The 26427-nt window shown below is 37.4% G+C and overlaps 1 protein-coding gene across 2 annotated transcripts; it reads left to right on the top strand.

The window, feature by feature from the left end:
• Positions 1 to 905: 905 nt before the first annotated feature.
• Positions 906 to 25689, top strand: LOC103030581 (E3 ubiquitin-protein ligase RNF31). Of its 2 annotated transcripts, none has more exons than XM_022679140.2 (23): positions 906 to 998; positions 3645 to 3845; positions 4479 to 4625; positions 4907 to 5062; positions 5660 to 5716; positions 5807 to 5954; positions 7029 to 7200; positions 7296 to 7441; positions 8344 to 8486; positions 9258 to 9491; positions 10575 to 10913; positions 11422 to 11607; positions 12739 to 12945; positions 13443 to 13616; positions 14211 to 14309; positions 14998 to 15087; positions 17035 to 17149; positions 18642 to 18754; positions 19168 to 19278; positions 20138 to 20186; positions 20587 to 20683; positions 20912 to 21077; positions 23018 to 25689. In XM_022679140.2, exons 2-23 carry the CDS (start codon positions 3648 to 3650, stop codon positions 23066 to 23068), a joined length of 3198 nt encoding a protein of 1065 aa, XP_022534861.2. In that variant the 5' UTR covers positions 906 to 998; positions 3645 to 3647; the 3' UTR covers positions 23069 to 25689. The 2 variants fall into 2 exon arrangements, with proteins under 2 accessions (XP_022534861.2, XP_022534862.2); XM_022679141.2 differs by having other exon boundaries at positions 5810 to 5954.
• The last annotated feature ends 738 nt before the right edge of the window (positions 25690 to 26427 follow it).

A 26427-nucleotide genomic window follows, 5' to 3' on the forward strand; every position in this document is an offset into this window, starting at 1 on the left:
TTCCACGATTTAGGCCTATTTTTACTATATATAATATTACTTTAATTTACTATAAAGTTTACTACAAAATTTACTGTTAACTCATTTATGAAGGTTATAGAATATATATATATATATATATATATATATATATATATATATATATATATATATATATATATATACAGCTAGCGAGTAATGTATACAGCTAGCTAGTAATGCCCTACAATTTGAGGCTGTTAAAATGTTAATTTTATTATTTATTAATTAGTTAAATTTTTTAGTTAATTTTATGTCTTTTCAATAAGTATTTTCTAAATGTTGAATTAGGGTAATAAGATTCTCCTTCTCGACTGTATGATATGGTAACTATCCTCTTAAACCATTGCTAATTTTTAAATAGCCATAGCAACTATTTAATTTTTATTATAATTTTATAATATTTTATCATATTTAATATATTTCTTATTTTAACAATTATATATGTATATATATATATATATATATATATATATATATATATATATATATATATATATATATAATTATACATTATATACATTATATATTATATACAATTATATTATATACATTATATATTATATACAATTATACATATATATATATATATATATATATATATATATATATATATATATATATATATATATATATATATATATATATATTATTGTGTGTTTTTATTATATTTTAGATTGTATTACATTTATTTTAGAAAGGTGTCTATTTCAATAAATAAATATTTTTTTCAATGCCTGTATTCTCTAAATAGTATAAAAAACTAAATATTATTATTTTTTTTTTCAATTCAATACATTCTGTATGTCGTATATTTACTGTAGTTATATGTTCAAATGCTTGAAAAGCCAAATATACCAATGTACACAAACTAAACCTGAGGAGGGCGCCAACACACAAGCGTTGGTCACTCTGCTCCTGCAGGCCACCGTACTTCAGTTCTGTATCCTGGCTAACGGCTAGCTGGCTACATCCTGGCAGTAAGTATCTAAACTCTATATAAACAGCAGGCTGGGAGTTAATAAACGTTTAATGTGTCAGTATTAATAATATTTCTACAGAAGTGTTTAGCTGTCAGTGTCATTCTGTGTGTTAATTGAGCGGCTGCGGCAGCGAGCTAATAGTGTTGTACAGCATAATTAGCCAGCTATGCTAACTTAGCTAGGTTAGCACTAGTTAAAGCTAACTGTTACCTAGGTTAACTCACGCTAGCTAACGCGCAGCTAACCGAGCTTAACAAGAAATGGTTAAAATGTTCTCTGGGCGGTTCTCTAATGTTATTAACGCCAGCTACCGTTTATTAGCTGTCTTTACTCTGTGTAGTAAAGCTGTGTGGGACATTTCCATGCATGTTTTCAGTCCGTGTAGCTAACCTAGCTACCTAACCACTACTTAAACAGCCTTTATTTCACTGTTTTTAGAAACGCAAGGTCATATGTAACTTATATAAGGGTTTTATGTTCACAGCTGATAAATATGGACTAAAATGTATTTTTTCTCAGCGTCTAAATAGAAATACGGACAAAAACAATGTCTGTAACCCTCTATTTTCGGTTTCTGTTCTGTTTAAATGCGGAACTGAATGAGTTATCTGTCAAAGGCTGCATTTTTAACCAAGATGTGTGGGTTATGTAGCTAGCTGACATGTGCTATTAAGATAATTATTATAAATAGTAGTGGAAACTGCTAGTAAATATTTAGCTAGCTACCAAAAAGTGTTAGCCAGACATTAAATAGTTTAATAAGAGATTTAACAGCTAGCTAACCTAGCAACTTGTGAAATTATGGGGCAGTTTTCAAGACAAGGTATTAAGCCTAGTCTTGTGAATAGGACGTATAAGAGCACTAAAAGTGTACTAAAAGTGCGTTTTCTTTTTAATAAACTGAAAATACACATTAAATATACTTTCTCTGTATTTCCATAAAATGTATTTTTTTGTGTTGTAGAAAAAATATATATAGGCAATAAATACTGCTTAAAGTGCACTTTGATGTATTTTTTTTAGTAACGCGTCAAGGTGTATACAATATGTGCATTAATACACAAAGTAGTACATTTACAGTATACTCAAGTGTATTAAAAACACATTTTTAAATCAACTTAAATTTGCACAAGCTAATGGTTTTATGCTGTGTTTAAATATAGCTTAATTACAACTGAAATATTCGTAAGTTGTTCCAAAATAGTACATTTAGTATGTATTTAAGTACATATTTTTATTTTAAAAAGTATATACTTTTCCATGTTAAGTATACTTTTAATACACTAATACACTTTTCTTTTACAAGGGTAGTCTTGGATCACACCTTCTTTTGAATAAAGATTTTCAATTTAAATATAATATAGCTTTAGTCCATGACTAGTAGGGTTATTATTAAACTAATACCGAAATAGTTTAGTGTGTTTTTGCAATAAAATTTCATTTCAAATATATACTACTGAAACAAAGTACAGTACCACACAAAAGTTTGGACACACCCTCTCATTCAGTGTTTTATTTGTTTTATTTATTTATTTACTTTTTATTATTATTTATTTTCTGCATAGTGGATTAATATTAAATACATGAAAACAATTAGGAAACAAATATGGGATTTTATAGTAAACAGCAAAAAATAAAGTGTTGGTCCTCAACAATCCCCTGATCTAAACCTGATCAATGAGATGGTGATTTGGGATGAGCTGGAGCTTCACAGTGTGAAGAAAAAAGCAGCAACTATTGTTCAGCACCTTCAGGAATTCCATGAAGACACTGAGAAAATTCCTATAGTTCAACGATCTTGCGTCTAAGCTAAATGTGGCAAAAGAGGTGTGTCCAAACTTTTGATTGGTACAGTATAAAGGAAAGTTATATTTACTATAGTACATCCATTGTGTGTATACAAAAAAAGGAGAAATCGACAGCAAAACACCCAAATGCAGCGTTTTAAGTGCATGCATATAAACTGCAAACAAACCAAAACAAGTAAATGCAATAGATTTTTTTGGCAGTGTTATTGCATATGCTACAGTACATTTTACATTACATTGCTTTACATTTACGGCATTTAGCTGACACTCTTATTCAAAGCGACTTACAAGGTTCTTTCTATTACAGGGGTGGGCCAATGTAGTGTAAGAGTCCAAGAACTCTTTTTGGTGTAGCATAGCTTAGTCACCCAAACCTGGAATTTATCCCAGTGTCCCACATGATATCTAACTGGCAGGCGGTGGTGTAATCCACTGCACCACACCAATAATAGGGCACACCCCTGTCAACTTGGCCTAATTTTGTCTGGGAAAATTGCTCAAACAGTGTGTCTAATCCCTGTAGATATCACTAGTAAAAAAATATATAAAACTTGAGCAGGTAAGCATAATCTTGTTGGCACCATGCCTAATGCCAGACTTGGGTTAGAGGGGTAGAAATCTCCATCTTCAAATGCATTGAACTGTGGAGCAGTAAAACTGTGTTCTGCGAAATGATGATGGTACTCCATTCATTACTGTTGTTAAGAGTTGAGGTTGAGGTTGAGGTGTGTTGGTCCAATATCCAATATCCTGATCTTACTGAAGCTCTATTCACTGAATTTTCTACTATTGTACTTATGCACAGCTTTCTTTCTTTGTTGTGTTTAATTTACAGGCGATGGCCATGCTGTCAGAACAGTTAGAGAAGGTGAGAAGTCAAGCAGAGAAGTGTTTATTTACACCAGGTTCAGCACAGGAAATCAGGACAGCCGTGTCTTCCATGGCCATGGTCCCACTCCCCCCTTCGGCCAAGTACCTGTACATTGCTGCCGAAGCTATGGTGATTGAAAACGGCAGTGGAAGTAGCAGGAAAGAGGTAAGGAGGTGGACTGTGGGACATTTCAGTTAGCTGTTAAGCAGAGCAATAAATAAAGGCATTTTAAGAACTCTTTATTGTATTATAACATATTTAAAAGACTATTTTTGTGTAGTTCAAGTCCAGGTTTCATGTGTTTTGGTTTCACACTTCAGTTTATTGAGCACCTCAAAGAACTTTGCTATCTCCTGTCATTATTATTTGCACAGACTGTGACTGTATTGAGTGTAAAACATGTACTTAAAGCATTTGCTTGTTTAAATGGTTTAAAGCAAAAGCTGCACTTTTTAAAAGGAGCAATTTTATTATCTCCAGAACTAATCCAACACTCTGTAATGAGGTTAAATTTACAAACACAGATTCACACACTGACATGTGATGCTTTCAGTATGTTCAGTATAAGTCACTTAGGGACTCAATTTTTTAAAGTGCCTAAGAAGGAACTGTGAGGAACATTGTGCCTTATTAAAGGTCTGTGACACAAATATCACCATGGGCTCTTTTGGCTTAAAACTAAAGCTCAGAAAATAAGAATTGGTTCCAAGGGTTATGTACTAATGAAAGGATTTATTAGGAATCAAGTCCACGTGGACATTTATTTTCAGTTAGAGCATGCTTTTTTTATTTTCTCAGGCCATGAGCTCTTTGCAGAAGCTCTCCACAGCTCTTAACATCCTGGAGAAATATGGCTCCAACCTGACCAGCCCTAACCGACCCAAGTACTGGCGCACAGTGAAACACAACAACCCGGTGTTCAGAGCCACAGTGGATGCTATTCATGTGAGTGATGTGATTTTACGAAGTTAAACTCTATAAATTTGTCATTCTATTCCATCAATCTAAAAGGTCACGTTATAAGTTCTTCTCTGTGGTAACTATAAGTATTAATGCCACAATTTGCGACACTCTCACCAACCATAAAATTGAACTCTGTTGCACTCCATAGATGTGATAGATGATTACCGTGTTAATTATATTTCATAATGATTAGGACTAGTAGTAACTGAATAACATATAATAACCTAGGGTTTTGTGTTTCATGCCTGTTGCTATTCTTTCAGGGTGGACGAGCTGTACTGTGCCTATATGGTTACACCAATCAGCAGCCAGATGGTCTGAGCTTTCCAGATGAAATCACCGAACCAGACATTGCAAAGGTGGCGGCAGTGACCCTCGAAGTTATGAGTTTGCGTATGGAACTGGACATGCTCATCAAGGTCAGTTATGCACTTCATTTGTCTCCAGAATTAATTGCAGAGCAGGAGATTGTCAAGAATTATGTTATAGTAAAGTTAATATATGGAACCACTATACTTGTTATTGTAAACTGTAGTGACCTCGAAGCGGAACTGTTGTAAAAGGCTAAAGATTTAATTTCATCATTGTTGTTTAAAAAAATATATTAAAATTGAATTTCAAAACATTCTGAAAAATTAAGATCTTAATGTAAAACATTGTATGAATTTTAGAGTCTATTTCTATTAATTGCTTGTGAAAAAAACATTTAAAGAAGCATTTCAGTCTGAGCTGTTTCGTAAGGGAAGCACAATACAGGGCAACCACCCAAAACAGAGTGTAACAAAAACAGATGTTTATTTCTAAGAGATTTAAAACGGAAATTGGAACAGTTTTTGGTATGTACACTTATCAAATAGTTGCATCCACAAAGAATCACTCCTTGGTGCAGTGTTACAACAGGACAATGCTTGCCCACATACTGCTAAACAGTAGTGTACTGTATATGACTGTAATTCTTACAGAATAAAATATAAAACTCACTGTTATGGACTCACACAAAGCTTTGTTTCCTGTAGGAAGTCCACCCGCATGCCGGGTTCTTTGAAAGAATTGTCCCCTCCCTTGCTCAGAAGGTATTGTTTCTGTTTATTATCTGTTTTAGCATATGTTTTATTTCATTTCTATTAAATCATATCTCACTAACACTTTATGCAATGACCCAGCAGAACGATGATGAAGTCACCACAGATTCACCACTGGAGTCTCCATCTAATGAAAGGCCCTGGGAGAGGCAGTCTCTGACTTTGGGCTCTTTCTCCCAACCCAAAGGCCTGCTCTCTCTCTCCTCTCTCACCCCTGCCAAGCCAACAGGTTAGTCAGTTCCTCTTTTTTTCAGCATGCTTGTCTTACTATTATATTTATTTGTGTATTTTTCTACTTCATTGATATCTTAAGTTGTTTTGTGTCATCTTTTTTTTGAAATCTGCCCACATCCACTCATCTTAAAAGCTCAGTTCTTCCGCTAGCCAGCAAGTGCCAATTTGCCTAAATACCAGTGCCACTGTTGAAGATCCACAGTTGACTGACATGGCAATTCAACAACCACAATTATTTCTTTTAGGGCTTTTTACCACTAGCACCACATTGACCCTCCCACTCTTGTGGTGTTACCAGCAAGCTAATTATATATAATTAAATCTATGTTTAAAGGCAGGACTTATTCTGTAACTAGAATCCTGCATTATTATTTGTATTACTAAATCATTTACAGTACATGTTTAATAACTTATTATATTCATTTTAATCATTAGCGATAGCTAAATAATTAAAAGCTTTACTGAATACTTACTGAATAAGACATACAATACAATAAATCCTGAATAACACAATAATTGACAGTTGCATAGTAATTTATAGTAGTTTCAAAAAACATTATTTGGACCCGAATTATTTATAGAAGAATTTAATAATTGGCTGTTGATACAGTATTTATAGTAGTTGCTAAACACTTTTTAGTAGTTGATTAATTTGTAGTTGGTACTGGAAAATGTATAGTAGTGGTTTTGTTTCTGCAAGAAACCAAATATTTACCCAGCACCTACTTAAAGCCACTCTCTAGAGGGCATCCTTGTTTAATTTATATCTAGTCAAAAAAGCCATGAAGTATAAGTATTTTTCAGTGTCTGAAAAACTGGAAATTCAATAAATAAAAGGAGGTTCTGACTTTTTCACAGTACTCTTAATAAAATCTAAAATACATTGAGTACAGGGAGATTTTGACCCTTACAATCCAGGATTGTAGAAGTTTTCAGCCGTTACCCAACCAAGTTATTGTTGATTTTTGTTTGGTACCTTTGTTGACATGGGATTTTGTCTTGTTTGGGTTGATAAAGCTACCTCTATGGCTGTGGTCATTATTAATACTCTCATTCCGGCTTCCCCCAGCTGTCTCTCTGGAAAACTGCTGCATCTGCGGAATATTTCCCGTGGCTTCCCACTGTACCACGTGTGCCCAGCGCCTGTGCTCGGAATGTGACCAACTTTATCACTCCCACCCAGGACGGGCCATGCACAGCAGGGTTCAGGTGGCATCCTCCAGACCGTCAAAAACCATCAGGTGAGATTAATCTTATGGTATAATAACCATATGGTTTATTATGGAAGCTTTCTGTTATTTTTGTCTTATTCTGTTCAATCTGTGCTTCCTCACAGTGCATCACTGGCCACGTGGCAGTGTTCCTACTGCACTACAGTCAACACCATGAAGCAGGTACTGTGTGAAACCTGTGAACGACCTCGTCTGGCCACCGGTGCCCCTTCAATGCAGGAAGAGCCGCAGCAGCCCTCTACTATAACTGGTTAGTCATCAATATGTTGTTTTTGCAGTCGAATGGGTTATAAAATTGTTACATCTAGGGCATGTTGGGCTTGAAATCAGCATGACAGAAATATATAACTGATATTTCTCTTGGATAAATGAAGTAAAATGAAAAAATACTTTTTTTTTTTTTTTTTTTAATCATTTACTTATGTTCTGGTGTTTAGTACATACATAGTCATATATAAACTTGAAATATCAGTTAAATCTAAATGTGTTTTTCCCTGAAAGCAATTATTGGCTGATACTGTTCCTTCCTGTTCCTTTCACAATGGTCAAAATACATTTTGGCACAAACAAAAAACTAAGTGGAAATGTTTTGGGTGTTATTTTGTTCCATTCCTCCTGCAGACAAGTTGTGCAAAAGTACACCTACAGTTTTGGGGACAAATTAGGACTGCAGGCAGTTACCCATACCCTCATACTCAGATTTAGTTCTTTGAGAAGGCTTTTCACAAGGTTTAGTGATGTGTTTATGGGTATTTTTGACCATTCTTGCAGAAGCACATTTCTGAGGTCAGACATTGTTGTTGGACAAGAAGGCCTGGCCGACAGTCTCCACTCTATCATCCCAACGGTGTTCTATCAGGTTGAGTCAGGTTCTGCCCAGTCAGGATTTTTTTTCCAGGGCTGTTTCAAGGCATTTGGGGGCCCAAAGAAAAATTTCTTGATTCATTAAAAGGTTAAGTGATAATATGCACTGCAATGTGGAATGTGTATTAATGAATGTGCATTAATTAATGAAATAAGGTTGACCAGATAAAACATGGAATGTCTTGGGTTTGTATTATCTGCAATCAAATACAAAAGTGCAATTAAATGAATGAAAAACTGCGTCTCTGCATCTATGAATTTCTTGTTCATGTCTCTTCCACCCCTCAGAGTGGCAGTGCAAGAGCTGCACTGTGGTGAATGCAGGCAGCAGTATTCTGTGTGAGGTGTGTGAGCGCCCCCGTCTGGCTACACGTCCGCCTGTCACCCCTTCACGACCCAACCCATCTACCACAGAACCCCTGAACAGCCAGGTACATAAACAAACACACACACACACACATATATATATATACACCACGCTGTGAACTGTGAGTCCATAAAATTTCATTAAAAAGGCCTTCATTTCTCTGAAAATATCCACAATACCAAATTCTCTTCCAAAGGTGTCACAAACAGAACATACATGCCGCAAAAAAAAACAAAAAAACAATGGATACCATGAAACCCTACAATACCATAGTAACCCACTATATAGCATAGAATGTATACAATTCTGGTTTTATATTCAAACTTTACTCAGCTTATTAATTAATCAGCAGACTAAATGAAGGCAATGCAGTAGGCAGTAATTTAATCAAAACTGATTTTATAACTACATTCATTTTCCTCATACCTGCATACCCTGAATGAATAACACAAATTTAACAACAAAGAGCATGCATTAAATCCCAGATAAGCCTTTTAATATGTGTTTCAAACTTCATCTGTCTCATTTAATCTCTCTCTTAATCCTCAAAAGAGTAAAGAAAAAATCATTTTCTGATACAAGTAATTAACTGTGTTTATTGTTGGGTACTTGGCACAAACGGTGGCAAGAGAAAGGATACTGTGACAACAGTGCACATTTCACTATGCAAAAATTATAGTTTAGCATATTCCCATAATCATTGAAGTAAAAAAAATGCTGTACATCTAAATAAAAACAGATAAACATGCTAATCAGAAATCAGTGTGACTGGTGTAGCTTTGTTCCTGACTTAAATCTTCTCCTTGTTTCTTGTTTTTTGTCATTTTCCTTTCAGTGGATCTGTCAGTTTTGTACATATGCCAACCACACGCCATCTTCACGCTGCGAAATGTGTGACCTCGCCAGATCGGACCCCGCCCCATCACCCTCCAAAATACTTTCATCTTTCCCAGTCAAGGACTTCACATCGCTGCCAGTCAAACCTAAACTCACTGCCACAGAGGATCCTGATATAAAGAGGCAGAGACTAATGCGGGAGGAGGGGCTAAAGCTGATTCAGATGATTCGGGTATTGCTTTTGACCATTTTTTTTGCACATTATAGTCTGTTATACAGAATCGGTTGCCATAAAAACATGATTCCATGCAAGTGATTACCAAACACTTTCACATGGTTTAAGGGAGGGTGTGATGATTTAGGCAAGCAGTTTGCATCAAGCTAATTGGTTGGCTATGACAAGAGTTTGACAGTAATTAAATAATTTTCAATATTTCAATATCATGCAGAACACACAAAGAATCATGTGGAAACTTAAAAGTGTTAAACAAACCAAAATACTCTTAAACATTTAGGTGTTTCTTAGGTGTTTCTTATCTGGCAGGATGTTAACTTGTGTTTTCTGATTAACTTCTCCTGTGCAACAAAGGTGGTCCTGATGAGTGCCAGTTTCATCATTATGTTTTTGATGGTCTTTATGACTGCTCTTCAGGATACCTTCAAAGCTCTTATTTTTTTTGTATTGACTGGCCTTCATTTATCTTTTTTTCCTTTAATTAATTGAGTAGTTCTTGCCATAATATAAATTTGAACATCATTCAAATAGAGCTATTCACTATAACTTTACCTCTTCACAATTTTATAACTGATGCTCTCAAACATATGCACAAGTTTTGACTCCTCAGGCTTTTACTCTCATTGGTCGGGAGATATGACAGATGTTCGTCAGCCCTCATTAGCCAAAAGGAACAACATATTTCCGATAAAGGAAGTGAAAATTGGAGTTAAAAGTAGGATGTTTGAAATTTAAGCCAAATTAAAGTAAAAAGTCACAAAAATGGAAATACTTTAGTGAAGAAATTCAAAAAACAATTTAAGTAATTGATTATAGGAGCAATAGTCATTGTATTAGACACTTAAAATTAAAACTTAAACTTAAACTTAAAACTAAAAAATTAAAAGAAGAAAAAGTCTCCTTTTTTTTCATTCAAAGTTTGTTCCAGACATTGTGAGAAAATAAAATCGTGAAACCACAATCATGAATAGTGAATTGTTTCGTGAGTAGAGTGCATTGTTACACCCCTAGTGTGTGTGTATATATGTTTTTTATTAGAAAACAATGAATTAATGTCCTGTTTTCTGATCTGTTCCTCAGGAGGGTGAAATGAAGGGTGTGAGCCCAGAGGAGCTCTACACGAGTCTGCGGGTCTCAGGCGGCAGCAGCAGCAGCATTAGTGGAACCCCCTGTGACTGGGTGATAACAGAGCTTCCCCACAGGCTGGATGAAATCTGTGCCATGGCTGCCTCTTTCCAGCACACTCCCAAACCACTCCACTCCACACTCTTCAACTGCGCTGGTGAGGACGGTGGCCTGGAGGCCCAAAAGAGCGGCGCGGTGCAGTTATCCAGAGCCGAGGCAAAGCAGGCCTGGCTGACAGCAGGGGGAGATGCTGAGAAAGCTGCGAGACAGGCGCTGAGGAACCGCCGGGCTAAAGTGAGTTTAGATTTGATGCCTAAACGAAATACACAGAAGGGTCTTGAACATCTAAATTAGCTCACTGACATAAAATGAAGTGTGGGTGGAGTTCTGAGGAAAGTGGTGGGTCAGGTTTGGGCAGAGAATCTAAACTCTAATGTGAACTGAGTCAGTAGAGTAATATTACAGAATTTTTCACAAATATGACTCTGGTCACACAACATTAGTCAGATATTGCAGGAGCTCTCGTGCAGCTCCACCTATAGCATAGTCTCAGTATTCTGGCCTGGAGTAAAATACAGGGATCCCATTCTCCCTATTACGGTCAGTGTACCATTAAACTGATTCTAAAGCTGTTGTTTTAAAGTACAATTCTGTGTATAATAGTCTAATAGGCTCATAGTAAAATAGATCAGATTTATAAACCCTTCAGAAACTTCTCAGTCTTTGAGGATAAACTGGTCACCCCTAGTTTGTACATTGAAGTGTTTGGTTGTAATAAAAACCTGCATTCTTTGTGTTCTAGGTGAAGGAGCTGGCTTCTTTAGGCTTTAATGACTCAGCTGCAGTTGAGGAGGCATTAAGACAGAGTGGCGGAGATGTGAAGGGGGCACTGGTGTTGCTGCAGCGTCCTCTGTTGGAGGCCTTTCACAAGCGCATGTGGAGCGATGAAAACGAGCCACCCATCGATATTAACAACCCAGACAAACAGGTGAGATTTTGTAAAATGTAAGCTGTCCAAAATCTGTACCCTATAGAGGGCAGTGTAGAAAGCGTTTTAAAAATTCTTCTCTATTCCCTGTAGAAAAGCATTACCAATAGAATAGGACCATTTTGGAATAGATAACGATATATATATGTATATAGAACAGTATGTACAGCATATACGTGAGGTATAAATGGGTATAATGCCGTCTAGCATTGAGCTGTGCAGCAATCAAACTGCTATCTGGACTGTCCTCTGGAATGATGATGATGCTCCATCCATTGCTTCTTACATTAGATGAGAAGTTGGGGTGATAATCCAACATCCTGACCTCGTTAAGGCTTTTGTTGCTCAGCACAGTGTAATTTACCACAGCATGACTTAGATGTGTGGACTCTGAGTCATACTGAATGATTGTTACAATCTTTCAATGTGACAAGACGACCATTAAGAGTGTAGAGTTTAAAATCTAAATTTTACTAGTTTACTAGATATGTAAAAGGATAATTTAGAAATGAGAAAAAGTACGTCAACGAGTCAACAAATAGGGTATAGGTCAACACATTCACAACCCAGAGAAGAAGACTCATTTGACCTTGAAAGACTTTTTTTTTTTCCTTTAAGAATTAAGAGTTTTGTTTACTTAGGCGTCCCAAGAGGTGAGACCTGCTGATTTAGAAGAATAACATGGCGACACCCTTGTTCCTTACTATTGTCACTTAAAATGCGCCTTATAATCTTTTGTACCTTATATAGTAAAATAGACCAGAAAAAAGACGTTCATTGATAGTGCACCTTATAATACGATGCGCCTTATAGTCTGTTAAATGCGGTATATATGTAGAGAAGGAGGGTGTGGTTATCTCCAATCACACCTTTTAACAGCAATGCTTCAGAATTTGTAAAAAGCCATTGATGGGCCGTAGAGACATTTACTCCAACAGAAGGATATATATTTTTTAATATCCTTGATTTCAGAAGCAACAATCAATGAATGAGTAGATGTCTGTGTTTATATAGTTTTTTTTTTAGTCTGTATAATCAGTATTGTTTGACTAAAAATACTGGTATGGCTAACATTTGACAAGTTACTGTAATGGGATCTTTTTCTTGTCACATTTATTGTGCGTGTTTCAGCGTGTGTGTCGCAGGCTGCTTGCTGTGTACGATCTGCCCAGCTGGGGGCGCTGCGAGCTGGTCCTGTCCCTGCTTCGCGACCCTGCTGCCCCTTACACACTGGAGGACGTGGTGCAGGCTGTGAGGGAGTCACATGATCGCGACTTCATACGTCGTGTTCTGGCCAAAGAGTGCCCGATCTGCCTGTCCGTCTTTCCCCACAGCAAGGTACAGCGCATTCTCACACTCTCCAATTCTCACACACGCACACACACACACACCTACATATACACCCAGACTGCTCATTACCACATGCATTTACTGTAACAATTATTCTACAAGTCATTGGACAGCATTATTTAAATTGAACAAGGAGTGTTTCCTTAAGAGACAGCTTGCTTAGCAACATCCACACCTGTATACGTTGTCGGGTATTATCTTGTGAGTAAGGTTGGACACTGGCCAATGTGGTAATAGCAAGGCAAAGTGAATTATCAGTGTTTAAGTGTGGCCTGATAGTGGGTGTCAGATGGATGGGACATTCCATTTCTGAAGTTGTATGAGCATTTAAAATTCCTCAATCCATTATGTCACTTGTGAATCAGAATCAGTAGCAGAAATTCCATAACATTTAGCATGTCATCAGTATTATAATTTTCTAGGTATGATTTGATCAAATTCAGGGATCAATACTTTAGCTTTAACAAGACACATCTTCTTTACAGATGCAGTCGCTGACATCGTGTCAGTGCTCCGTCTGCAGTGGCTGCTTTAAGCAGCACTTCACCATCGCCGTCCGGGATAAACACATCCGAGACATGGTGTGTCCAGTGTGCTGGGAGCCCGACATCAACAACCCCGAGCACCTTAACAGCTACTTCTCCACGCTGGATATTCAGGTACTAATCTATCATGCTTAACAGTAAATTTGTTTATTTTGTTTATATAAAACACAGACAATTAGTCATCCTGCATCAATAAAAGATTTATTTTCTTTATTCATTACTGGAATTGACTTTATTATTGTCCTTTGGTTGTAAAAACAACACTAAAAGGCAGCGGAAAACCTCTGCGAAGCACTGCATGCTCTCCCCACATAGGAGGCTTCTCGCGGCCAGGGGCTGAAGGCTAGGCTACTGGTAGATACGCCACCACAATAAAACTTGGACATTGTATCATATAACTGTAACACTAGAGCATTAATAAGCAGCAGGTTAGAAATGTAGATAACTGATAGTAATCACAGCAGCCCTGTAACAGACAAGAACAGAGATTGGGTTTAACCACAGATAGCTGTGGCTTTGGCCTGACGATAGGGTCAGTGTTTAGACAGCTGCACCACTCAGGGGACTAAGTGTGTTTACATTGAATTTTTCAAAACAGCTATGAAAGCTGCCTAATCACTCTGACTTTAAAAGCATGTTTGTCTGTGTTACATTCTGGAGAACTAAACTCTGGGTTGTGTGTGTGTTTGTTTGCATGTAAACACCCAGCTGAGAGAGTGCGTGGAGCCAGAGGTGTACGAGCTCTTCCACAAAAAGCTGACTGAACAGGCTCTCATTAAAGACCCAAAGTTCCTCTGGTGCAGCCATGTGAGTAAACAGCCCATAAAACACTGTCTTTTATATGCATTACTACTGTAACACTCAGTACTCTGCCTTACACACTCCTCTCACACATAGTGTTGTCACAATACCACAATTATCACTTTTGATACAGTATCTGCCTAAATATCTCAATACTGATACTAAATCTAGATATCATGGCAAAAACCTAAAACATTGAAAAATTAAAGGAATAATAGAAGATCAAACTCATGCCACCTTGGCATGAGCACACTGGTCAGTATTCACAAAATAACACCACCTCTGGTGTGGGCATTCTCAGGCAGTGTCCTGAGAACATTTTCTTGGTCAATTGTGTTAGTATTTTAATATCTTGAGTTAATGGTTTATTTCTGGACAATCTGAGGCCATTTTTAAAGTTGAAATTTATGTATAATGTTCTGTACAGTGCCCTGGTCAGGTGGGTGCCTCCCTAAGGCTACATAGCCTCAAAAATCCACCTCTATACTGACCCTTTCCTGAGGTAATGCACTGCTTTAATGCCATCAGATATGAGGCAACACTTTAAAGCAATTGTAGCTGGGGTTACAGTGACCTTCTAAGTGCTGAGTACAGAGAACAGTAGAACTTTTTTCCTGCATAACTTACAGTAGGTTTTTCTTTCTTTCTCTCCCTCTTTCTCTGTCTTTCTGCATCTCCTTCTTTCTCATTGCAGTGCTCATATGGTTTCATCTATGATGGTGATCAGCTCAAGGTCACTTGTCTGCAATGCAGGAACAGCTTCTGCGCTCAGTGTAAGAAACCTGTAAGTATTACTGCAGAGTAAAAATATAAATTTGCAATGAAAATCATTCAACACTCATCATAATATAGGTCTCCACCAGATTCCAACACTCTCCTGGCTTGCCTGATCACTAGATTTATTGCCTAGATAATTGAGCATTAATCAGACCAGCTGGGGTGCGAGCTTCGGCAATCTATAAGTGTGCAGGATCTGCAGGCCTAACTGGAACAACTGTGTGCAACTGTGCCACAAGATGCTACAGGACAGGGGTCGGCAATTAAGTTTGGCCGCGGGCCAGATATTTTCCAAGCCATTACGTGACGGGCCACAAAAAATATATATGTTTTGGAAAATTTAGTATAATAGGATGGAGTGCTACAGACTAGTAGCTTTCCAGCCCAGAGGGTTGTTGAACCCAATTGCTGAACAGTTATTTTCAAAGCAGGTAATAAAAAATAAATTAATAAACACAACGCTTCTCACGCTGGATCGGACCCTTGTCTTTAGACTTTTTGTCTATAGTCATGGTCCAATACACTATCACTGCCCCAGCCAGTGAATTGGGACATGGCTGGGGAAAAAACATCCTTATGAGCAATCCAGGGATGAGTTTAGGATGAGGATAGGATTTTGGCTCATGCTCATGAATATTCATAAATGCAAACATATCACCTGTGATTAGCTAACAGCACTGCAATGCCAACGTGGCGGGCAACAGAAATGTTTTAAAATAAAGACAGTTTTACATTAATAACAGTCTTTGCAAGGTCATATGTTACTTTACAACATGTGTAATGCCCTGCTAAGTGCAGTTCAGCCACTGACCTAGCCTTAAGAGTCTCTGTAAAATGCGAAATCCACCGGATATCCTATGTAAACCTATAGTAACTTACACACAGAGGTGGTACACTTTTAACTTTTGTAAACAGAACTGTTTCAAAAATACACCTACCTATCTCAGTTTTATTTTGCTGGTGGTGTTCCGTAGACAAATTCTAACCGTTCCTTAGCTCTAAATTACTAGGTAAAGCATATAACACTGATGTGTTTTTTGCACAAATAACACAGGAACAGACTGCCATGTTGTTCCTAAAGCTGTTAGCTCCTGTCTGACAAGACATGCCTGGCTGCGTTGCTTCAGCTCTGCAAGACAAGGTGGGCGAGGCCATTAATACTAATTCACGAGTTGACATAGACTCTGTGCTTTTCCTTATCGACTCATTTTTATAAATATTTCATTTTACTAGCTACTGGAGACAACAGAGGTTGAGGAACGGTTTCATGTGCAGCATGCATATACAACTCAGAAAACCCTATTGTACTTCACAAAAAAGAAGAAAAAGTGGATTTTGCCAGAAGGAGACCTTTTAAGTGAAGGTGAACAAATGAAAAGAACACAATACCTAAAGCAAAGCATGGCAATGGCTTTGTGTTGTTCTGGGTCTAGTTTTCCTCCTTTGAAGGCTTTCAGAAGAAGTCCTGGAAGATTCTGGAAGGGTTGCCACTGTCAACTAATGTAAAACCCTTAGACAATCTTGGGTGGTATTTGAAAAAGGGGTTGCAGGATGCAAACTTAAGAATATTAGTGAAATGAATAAGAAGAAATGTACTGTCAGTTAAATAGGACTCTCTGGAGCAGATACACCTGAACCTATTGGTACCATGCCTCAATGTCATGTGTTGGCTTTTACCTGAGGAGCAGTGGACAGCGTTGCTCCAGATTGTAGTAGAAAGCCTATTTTATGTGTTAAATACATTCTAGAAGAAACTGTGAATGAATGTGTGTCACAATACTATTGTTCATATAGTGTCCTACTGTGCTAAAGGACACTGGGCCAGATCCGTTTTGAATTGTGCCGGATCCGGGCCAGATCCTTTTTGCTATCTGGGGTATGTTGCAGCACACAGTATTATTGCTGTTTATTTGGAATTGAGTGTTCAAATCTTCCCCTCTCTTTCCCCTTGCAGTGGGAAGCTCAACACAATGGCTTGTCCTGTGAGCAGTTCCAGTTGTGGAAGCGAGAGAATGACCCTGAGTATCAGCGGCAGGGCCTGGCGGGATACCTGCGCGACAATGGCATCAGTGAGTCATCCCCAGCTCCCCAGAGCTGCTCACAAACCTACATTTAAACTGCTGTACTCCAGCTCTAATGAAGCTAACAGCAGGGCCACTGCCACTACAGAACCCCCACTTTTCTTAAAAATGCCCTGGAGGGGAACCCTATTTCAAACGGTGTGCTATCAAAGCACAACCTTTACTTTCTTTAACACGTACCAGTAATGCTCTGAGCGGGATTAGCTAGCAAATAGTGTCAGCATATTGTTGTTATTTGAAACTGTAATGTTAAGAAGCCACACTGTTAAAAATCAATCAAGTTCTCACAGCAATCTAAAGATCTACTAATATCTACTTCAAATCCTTCCCATATGAATTGAGGCTGTTGTTGTATCAAAGAAGAAACAAACTTCCTCGTATTACCATTGATTTTGGTAGCACTATCCACAAGGGTGTATGATTATCTTGATAAATAGCATGACTTTAAAATGTTTTAAAGTTTTGTATCAATTCTCAAAATCACTATATAATTTTATTGAGAAGTTTGCATGCCAAGATTTGGTGGAAAACAGTGGTTTATTCTATGTTGTGTTTAAATTCCACTGATCTGATTGGATCAAAAGTAAACTATTCCTGTGCTCAAATTTAATGGATCCAATGTTTTTTTCTATAATTAGACTTTATGAAACATTGCAATATAACATCTTGTTATTTTTAATCAGTTACCTTCAGAAGTCATAGTTATTAAGCTCCAGCTGTGTGTAATTTAGTCTCAGTATAAATACACCTGTTCTGCTAAGGCCTTAGTGGTTTGTTAAAGAACCCTAGTGAACAAACAGCATCATGAAGAACAAGGAACTCACCAGGCAGGTCAGAGATAAAGTTATGGAGAATAAAAAAAGCAGAGTAAATGGGGCCACTATTAATTATTATTAATTAATTATTTTAATCACAGTTTTCGTGTATCTTGGCATGTTCTCCTCCACCAGTCTTACACACTGCTTTTGGATAACTTTATGCCACTCCTGGTGCAAAAATTCAAGCAGTTAAGCTTGGTTTGATGGCTTGTGATCATCTTTTTCCTCTTGATTATATTCCAGAGGTTTTCAATTTTGGTAAAATCAAAGAAACACATAATTTTTAAGTGGTTTCTTATTTTTTTCCAGAGCTGTATATGGCTTGGCAGAAATGTTTGAATCAATATGGCTTTAGTTCTTTGATTGTCACGTACATGACGAAACATGACATGAATGTACAGATGGAACTTTAATAGTTGCTATAAATTGATCAGTTGACTAATGCATAGCATTAATAAATTCAATGATAAAACGAGTAATATATATATAATAATATATATAACATAATATATGTATTTGTAGCGAAATTGAAATGACTATATTATTGTACTGTACAGTAATACAGTATGTGCAGTGCATGGCTGTACTACACAGTGGACAGTGTAGATTTACCTCTTTTCCTTCTCTGTCTTTCTCTTTCTCTCCTTTTCTCTCTCTCTTAGCCTGTCCAAACTGTAGGTTCCAGTACGCTCTGGCCCGTGGGGGCTGTATGCACTTCAGCTGCTCTCAGTGCCGCTATCAGTTCTGCAGTGGCTGCAACAATCCCTTCCACACAGTGAGTTAACACCCTCTCCTCAGGGGCTGAGCAATATGGTACAAATATAATATCAAGAAAATACATCATACCTGTTTATACCTAATATGCGTCACAATATGGCCTTTTTCTGAGATGTGATTGTACCAGTAAGCTGTAATATTTATAAACTAGTCCCATTTTAAACATAAATGCTTTTAAATGCTATATATTAATGAGATTAAGTAGCTATTGATCTTTTAATCGAAATTGAGGTCAGTATTTTTGTAAATGTATGCACAATTTCCACAGTAAGCTCAAACAATTGTACAGTGACATTATTTTTTTCTTTGTTGTTTTCTCTCTTACGTCTTTCTTGTGCTCTGTCATGCTCCCTGTCTCTTCCTTTTCTTCTTTTTTTGTTATTTACTTCTCTTTCTGCCTGTCTGTGGCAGACGTGTGCAGTGGCCCAGTGCAGTGTGACGGGTCTCCATGCCCATCACCCCAGAGACTGCCTCTTCTACCTCAGAGACTGGGAGCCTGCCAGACTCCAGGCTTTACTGCAGGTGGAAGCACAGGCACTCACAAAGACCTCCATCTCTCTCTCACACACATACCCACACACACACACACACACACACACACAAACGCATGCACACAGTATTGTTATAAAAGCTAGTTATACAGCTCTGAAAAAAAAATTGAGAGACCACTTCAGTTTCTGAATCAGTTTCTCTGATTTTGCTTTTTATAGGTATATGTTTGAGTAAAATGAACATTGCTGTTTTATTCTAGAAACCACAGACAACATTTCTCCCAAATTTCAAATACAATATTGTCATTCAGAGCATTTATTTGTAGAAAATGAAAAATGGCTGAAATAAGGTTTTCAGACCTTAAATAATGCAAAGAAAATAATATTATAACGTTCATAATTCATATTATAACGTTCATAATTCATATTATAACGTTTTAAGAGTTTAGAAATCAATATTTGGTGGAATAACTCCTGCATCTTGGCATGTTCTCCTCCACCAGTCATACACACTGCTTTTGGATAACTTTATGACACTGCTGGTGCAGAAATCAAGCAGTTAAGCTTGGTTTGATGGCTTGTGGTCATCCATCTTCCTCTTGATTATATTCCAGAGGTTTTCAAAAGAAACACATTGTTTTAGGTGGTCTTTTGTCCAGAGCTGTATATGGACCCACATGCATGCACTCAAAGATTCTTACCAACTGAATGTCCAACATTAACATAGCACACACACACACACACACACACACACACACACAACCACACACACAAACAGTGTCCTCCCACACACACAGCTTGATAATTCTCCAAAACTGCCTGTTTTGTTCAGTGCAATCTCACATCTTGTATTCTATAGTGATTCTCAAGCTATTGTTTGTTTGTTTCAGAAAAATGGTGTGGCCTATAACACTGACACTGCTCCAGGAACACAAACAGGTACTGTATCATTTTCATTTTTCTGTCAGGGTGAAATATTTCATCCTGTTCATCTGTCTGCATGTCTGTTTTGAGTATCATTATAGCCATGAATTACTTGTTTATTTCTTTGCCAGTAGAAAAGAAATGGCATTACCTGAGATTTAGGTCTAAAAGAAGACATAATAAATCCTTGTTTTCCACTTAGAACCAGTGTTCAATTGTTCCCCCTCAGACTGCGAGTCTATATTAGGAGCACGAAAACAAACACTCTGAAACAAACACACCTACAGGATTCACAGGCCTATTTTCACATGTTATCCCACTTCCCCCTCAGCTGATATCTCTGCTTCTACCATATTCAGTCTCTCTTGTTTTCTTTCTCTCTCTCTCTTTCTCTCTCTCTCTCTCTCTCTGTCAGGTGTGTGTGGTGTGATTGAGCAGAAGGATGAAGGTCCTCGCCAGACAGACTCTGCGTGTGGAGCTCAAACCCAGCCTGGCCAGGCAGGACTTTGCGAGTGAGCGACCTTTTTGTAAATGTTTTTATCTAAATTTAAAATTTTTAAATTTCTTAATGATCTTGGTTCTTCCACAGTCAAATTTTCTTCCATTTTTTTTTGTTGTGGGTATGGTAGTGTTGGTAAAGTTTCAAACAAAATTCAGCATATAGCTTGCACTTAACCCTGATCATCTCTCTCTTTTTTTTTTTTTTTATTATAATTTTTTTTTTGTTTTTTTTTGTTTAGGAAACACTACCGTGAGTACCTGGTTAGTCTGATTAACGGCCACTCCATCGACCCCGCCCCCCTTTTCTCCTCCAATGAGCTGGTCTTGGCCTGCAAGAGGTACCAGGTGGATCATGCACGGGGGGAGGGGGAAGATGACAGACCGTACTGCAGTCGACTAATGAAGGTACAGTATGTGTTAAGTGTGATTAGACCATAATATGGTTCTGAATCTAGTGTGGATCCAGTTCTAAATATGTATTCAAAAGCACTGAACTTAGTTAATTAAAGCTAAGCTTAGTAAACAAAACTTATTTTAAAGTCAGATGAGCACTAGATGTTAATCTACACAGATTTCTTCCGCTTGTTTACAGTAAGCTTCCCCGTAGATTACAGTAAGATTCCCGAATTTCTCCAGCACTAAGGCTGGATCAGCATACCACTAACGTGTGCCAACCGGAAATCTTTAGCCCAGATCATATGTATTAAAACTTTAAATATTAAATCTCACCAACTTAAAAATGTAATTTGTGTCTTTTGATGGCCTGATTTAAATTCTACAAAATGTGTATTGCAAGTTTTGCTGACCATCCTTTAGGATCAACTAAAAAATAAGTTGCACCAATAAAATGTTTTACATGAATCAAAATCATTTAGTGGGTGCAACGCTATACTTTTGTTAATTTAATATAGCAACTGGGTAGTTGGAATTTATAACTATCACATATCCACCTTATTGTCAGTTATGTAAAATTATTGCAATTAATGCAAATGTAACCCGACTGACTTGGCAACACAGAATATAGTAACCTGCTGTTAGGAGCTTCAACACTGAGGCCAGACAGTTACTATTATATAACAAATATGCAAATTCCAAGAGAAGGCAGCTTTTGGAGAATGCTTACACACTGATGGTGAGTGAGAGGTGGAAGGACACGCCCAATATGCAAATAGTGTGATTAACATTGCTCCATAGACCCCAATCAAATAAAGGGTCAAACTGAGCATGTGCAGAGTAGTTGGCATGGCCTGGACTAGAGTTAACTACAATATGTAAATTTTGCCAACACAGATTATTTATTTGGACCAACTTTTAATAAGAAAATTAATAAAGTAAGTTGGGGTGATTAGTTTGCTATATTTTAGGGTGCAATTCAATATTTCTCATTTAGCTTACTTACAAATCACATTAAGCAGAACAATTTTAAGTTTTGTTTCTTTACAGTGTGACCTCTGAATGGGTAAATAGCAGTTAGTGACTAATGCTAATGCTGTTCCAGTCTCGGTGATGGAGAACTAAAGTGAAACTCCTATATAAAGCTGCACTTCTGCAGAGTGGCTTTACTGCTTCTTACAACCTGACTGGTAAAATTCATACATAAGACACACTGGATTAAAAGGCACACTGACAATTTTAGGGAAAATTAAAGTATTTTAAGTGAGGGATTAATATTAACCATAGTGAATCCTCTAAGCTCTGGAACATTTCCATATGCTCATATAGAGATAATAGGAGGAGGACAAGAATCAAAGCTTTTGATTGAGACAGATACATGTTTACAGGTGCTGTAGCTACAACACACACCAAAACACTGGTTACAAACGTGACATATTTTCACGTTTGTTTTCCACCTATTATCAGCAGTCGGTGCTCTGCGTCAGCACAACACAACCATAACTAACCAGCATTTAGCAGAGCGGAAAGCAACACGGCATACTTCTGGCAGTGTGAAGCAAAAACGACTTAAAGCAAAAACACTTTTTAAAAAATTAGCTAGATTTACCATATCTTAAGCACTAACCGAGCACACCTACATTCTGTAAATAAGTCCACAGGTACGTACATTCACACACTGTCCTGTGATGCATCCAGGATGTTCAGTGCAGAAAAAGCTCCTTACAGCACTTTGCCCTTCACTTCAACTCACGAAGGCCACACGTTACTTAGACCTTCATCAGTTAAAGAAAAGGACAAAGTGCTGTAAGGAGTTTTTTCTGCATCATTTAAAGGGTCTGTGACAAACTTCAACACTAACTCTTTTTTGTTTTTGGGTAGGAAGGAGAATCTACAAATTTCTTGTTTATTAACTCTTTTTTTTTTATGTTCTTCTTTCTGGCTTTTGGCAGAAACTAATGGAGGATGTACCTTTGGGTGACAAGGTCCCCCGGAAGAAGTGAACAATGGCTTTACTTGCACCAATTTTCAACCCAGATGTTTTTTTTTATCGTGTATGTGCCTGCGGATTGTTGTCCATGGCTTTTGTACAGTTTTCCTCATGGACTTGGCTCTTCATGTTGGATGCAGATGGAGGAGCATCCTTTAATTTTGTTTTCAGACAATCTTTATGTGCACTTTATGTCTCACGTCTCAGCCGGAAATGTTGGCTTCAATCTATCAGTAATGAAGGTATTCTCTCATTCGTTGTCAATAATTTATTAGACTGATATCATACATGCTTTTAGTTCTGTCTGGTTCCAGGTGAATTTTTGGGTTGTGCTTGATCCATAAATGTCTCAATCCATAAATAAGCAGGTGTGTCTGTTTGCAAATTGGATTGGGTTATTTAGAAGCCATGTTAGTAGTCTGAAAGAATCGATCCTGTTGTACGTCTGGCTTTGTTTTAGGAGAGCGGAGCACACAATTGGTAGTTTCTGGCAGGTTTTATATTATCGTATCTTTTACATTATAAGGCGCACTACCAAAAAAAAACGTCTATTTTCTGATCTATTTTTATACATGAGGCGCACCGGATTATAAGGTGCATTTTATGCGACTCAGTGTCGCTACGTTTTCCTTCTAATTCAGCAAGTCTCATCGCGGGGTGGCGAGACCTGTTATTCTAAGCTAACTTTAGTAAACAAAAAGTTTATGAGTCAGACGAGCGCTGGATATTAATTTACACAGATTTATCTTCTGAAAACTGTTTATTTGGGTGAGTAAAGTGCTTCTGTTTATTTACAGTAAGCTTAGATTTCCACAAAAGCTGGAACATTAGCATTAGTGGCTAACAGCGGCAATGCTAATGCTGCTCTAGCAGTGCTAGTCAGTGTTAGCAGCAGGCTACAGGCCGATAATAATCCCCTCTTAACGGCCAAAGAGCTAGCGCTTAGTGTGGTTAGCAGCTAACGCTAATGCTGATACAGCATTGCTATCGGAGGTTAGCAGCAGGCAACAGGCTGATACTCACCTCTGGATGGCCAAAGAGCTAGTGCAGTTAGCAGCTAATGCTAAAACTGCTGGAGAACTACACTAAAAATCCTGTATAAAGCTGCACTTCAGCGGAGTGGCTTTACTGCTCCTTACAACTTGACTGGTTAAATTCATACATAAGACACACATAAGACTGACGTTTTCTTTTTGGAGGGGGGAATTAAAGGATTTTAAGTTTGCCTTATAGTGTGAAAAATACAGTATAAAGATAATTAGTTATAATTATACAATTCTTTAACGTGATCTGCCGAAGAGTGTAATAGCTGTATGTGAACTGATCAAGCAATGTTACCTTAAGTGAGGACTCAGGAATACTCATATACTGTATACACTGTGAGGTGTTCTCTTGTGAGTAGTACAGCTATAATGATCATGACTGGTGGCGTCTGGCTAGAATTGTCCATGCCTTCAGATAAGCAAGCAACTCTGGCAGAAATATCATCCACTCTGGAGGCCACACATGCATTTGTTTTTCTGGGACGTGGCAAACGTCTTTGGACACTACTAGTTCCTGTCCCATGTCTAATTCATTCTGAAAATCACTGTATATAGATCTGGCTGATAAGTCACTTGCAACTAATAACATCACTTATAATACTCATATAACTCATATGGTGCTTTAAATTAATGAGACTGTGTATCTTTGTTTTTTGCAAGTTTCTGTTTGATTGATTACTAAGCTGGTTGTAGAAATCACTGAATTCATACTCTAGATTATTTTTACCTCGTTTTTACTGTTTTAAAGCAGATCATCAAAAACTACTGGCTGACATACATGCTGGTGATAGGTCATTTTCTATACAGCTCTGGAAAAGAAAAAGAGAGATCACTTAAACATGATGAGTTTCTTTGATTTTAACTTTAAATTGAAAGCCTTTGGAATATAATCAAAAGGAAGATGGATGAATACAAGCCAACAAACCAAAATGAACTGCTTGAATTTTTGGACCAGGAGTGGCATAAAGTTTTCCAAAAGCAGTGTGTAAGACCTGTGAAGGAGAACATGCCAAGATGCATGACAACTGTAATTAAAAACCAGGGTTATTCCACCAAGTTTTGATTTCTGAACTGTTTAAAAAAAAAAAAAAATCAGAGAAACTGATTCCGAAACTGAAGTGGTCTATTATTTTATTTCCACAGCTGTATAAATTGAAAATCATATTTTTTTTGAAAGGTGAAAAGGTTTTTGGTTGTGCCCAGCTTTCCCTACTAAACACCAACGATATCTTATTACAGTGAGCTGTGTGCTTTCAATCAGCTTAAAAGAAGACCAGCATTCAGAAGGAAGCCAAAAGAAACCTGCATTTTCTTTTTTTGTATGCATCGTGCTCTAACAGGACACACTGGACTCTTTGGCTGTTGAAAGTGTGAGAGAGAGAAAACGTGAGCCAGCTGAAGCTTCATGTGACGCAGGTTGGTAGGAACGTAGAGGTGGAAGAAAAAGTGGCTTGCTAATAAAACATCACCTGACTGTACAGCCTCTCACTTTTGAAGGTTGCATGCTTGCGAGTGTCGCTCTTATCACTGTATCAGTCCTCAGAAATGTGAGGTTTAAAAGAGCACTATAAATAAAGTGCAGTTCTTCTTCCCTGTGAGTGCCTCATTTTTCTCTATACTGATTATCAGTTTGCCAAGTTTGGTTAAGAATAAGGTTATTGTTTCTAATAAAGTGGCCAATGAGTGAATGAACTAGGTAGGTGAGTGTTTCAAATAAGGTGACCAGAGAATCAAGGAATACAGTGGGTAGGAGTTTCTAATGAGGTGGCCAGAGAGTGGAAGCACACGGTAGGGGTTTCTTTTAAAGTGGCCAGTGAGTATTAGAAACCTCCAACTCTGTAACCTCTTCAGAACCAAAAGGTAGGGTTTGTAATAAAGTGGCCAGTAAGTGGAAGCACAAGGCAGGAAAGTGGCCAGTGAGTGTAAATATCAGGTAGGTACTAAAGCATCTCCAAAAATTATAAAATAATTAAAAAAAAAAGTGGCATAAAGTTATTCAACAGCAGTGTGTAAGACTGGTGGAGGAGAACATGCCAGGTTTATTCCACCAAGTATTGATTTTTTTAACTTGTTTTCTGTGCATTATTTAAGGTCTGAAAGCTCTGCATCTTTTTTGTTATGTTAGCCATTTCTCATTGTCTGCAAATAAATGCTCTAAATGACAATAGTTTTATTTGGAATTTGGGAGAAATGTCTGTAGTTTATAGAATAAAACAACAATGTTCATTTTACTCAAACATATACCTACAAATTGCAAAATCAGAGAAACTGATTCAGAAACTGAAGTGGTCTCTTAATGTATAGAGGTATTACACACGGAGAGATTTAT

The sequence above is a fragment of the Astyanax mexicanus genome, chromosome 4 (genome assembly GCF_023375975.1).
Source record: "Astyanax mexicanus isolate ESR-SI-001 chromosome 4, AstMex3_surface, whole genome shotgun sequence".
Lineage (NCBI taxonomy): Eukaryota > Metazoa > Chordata > Actinopteri > Characiformes > Acestrorhamphidae > Astyanax > Astyanax mexicanus.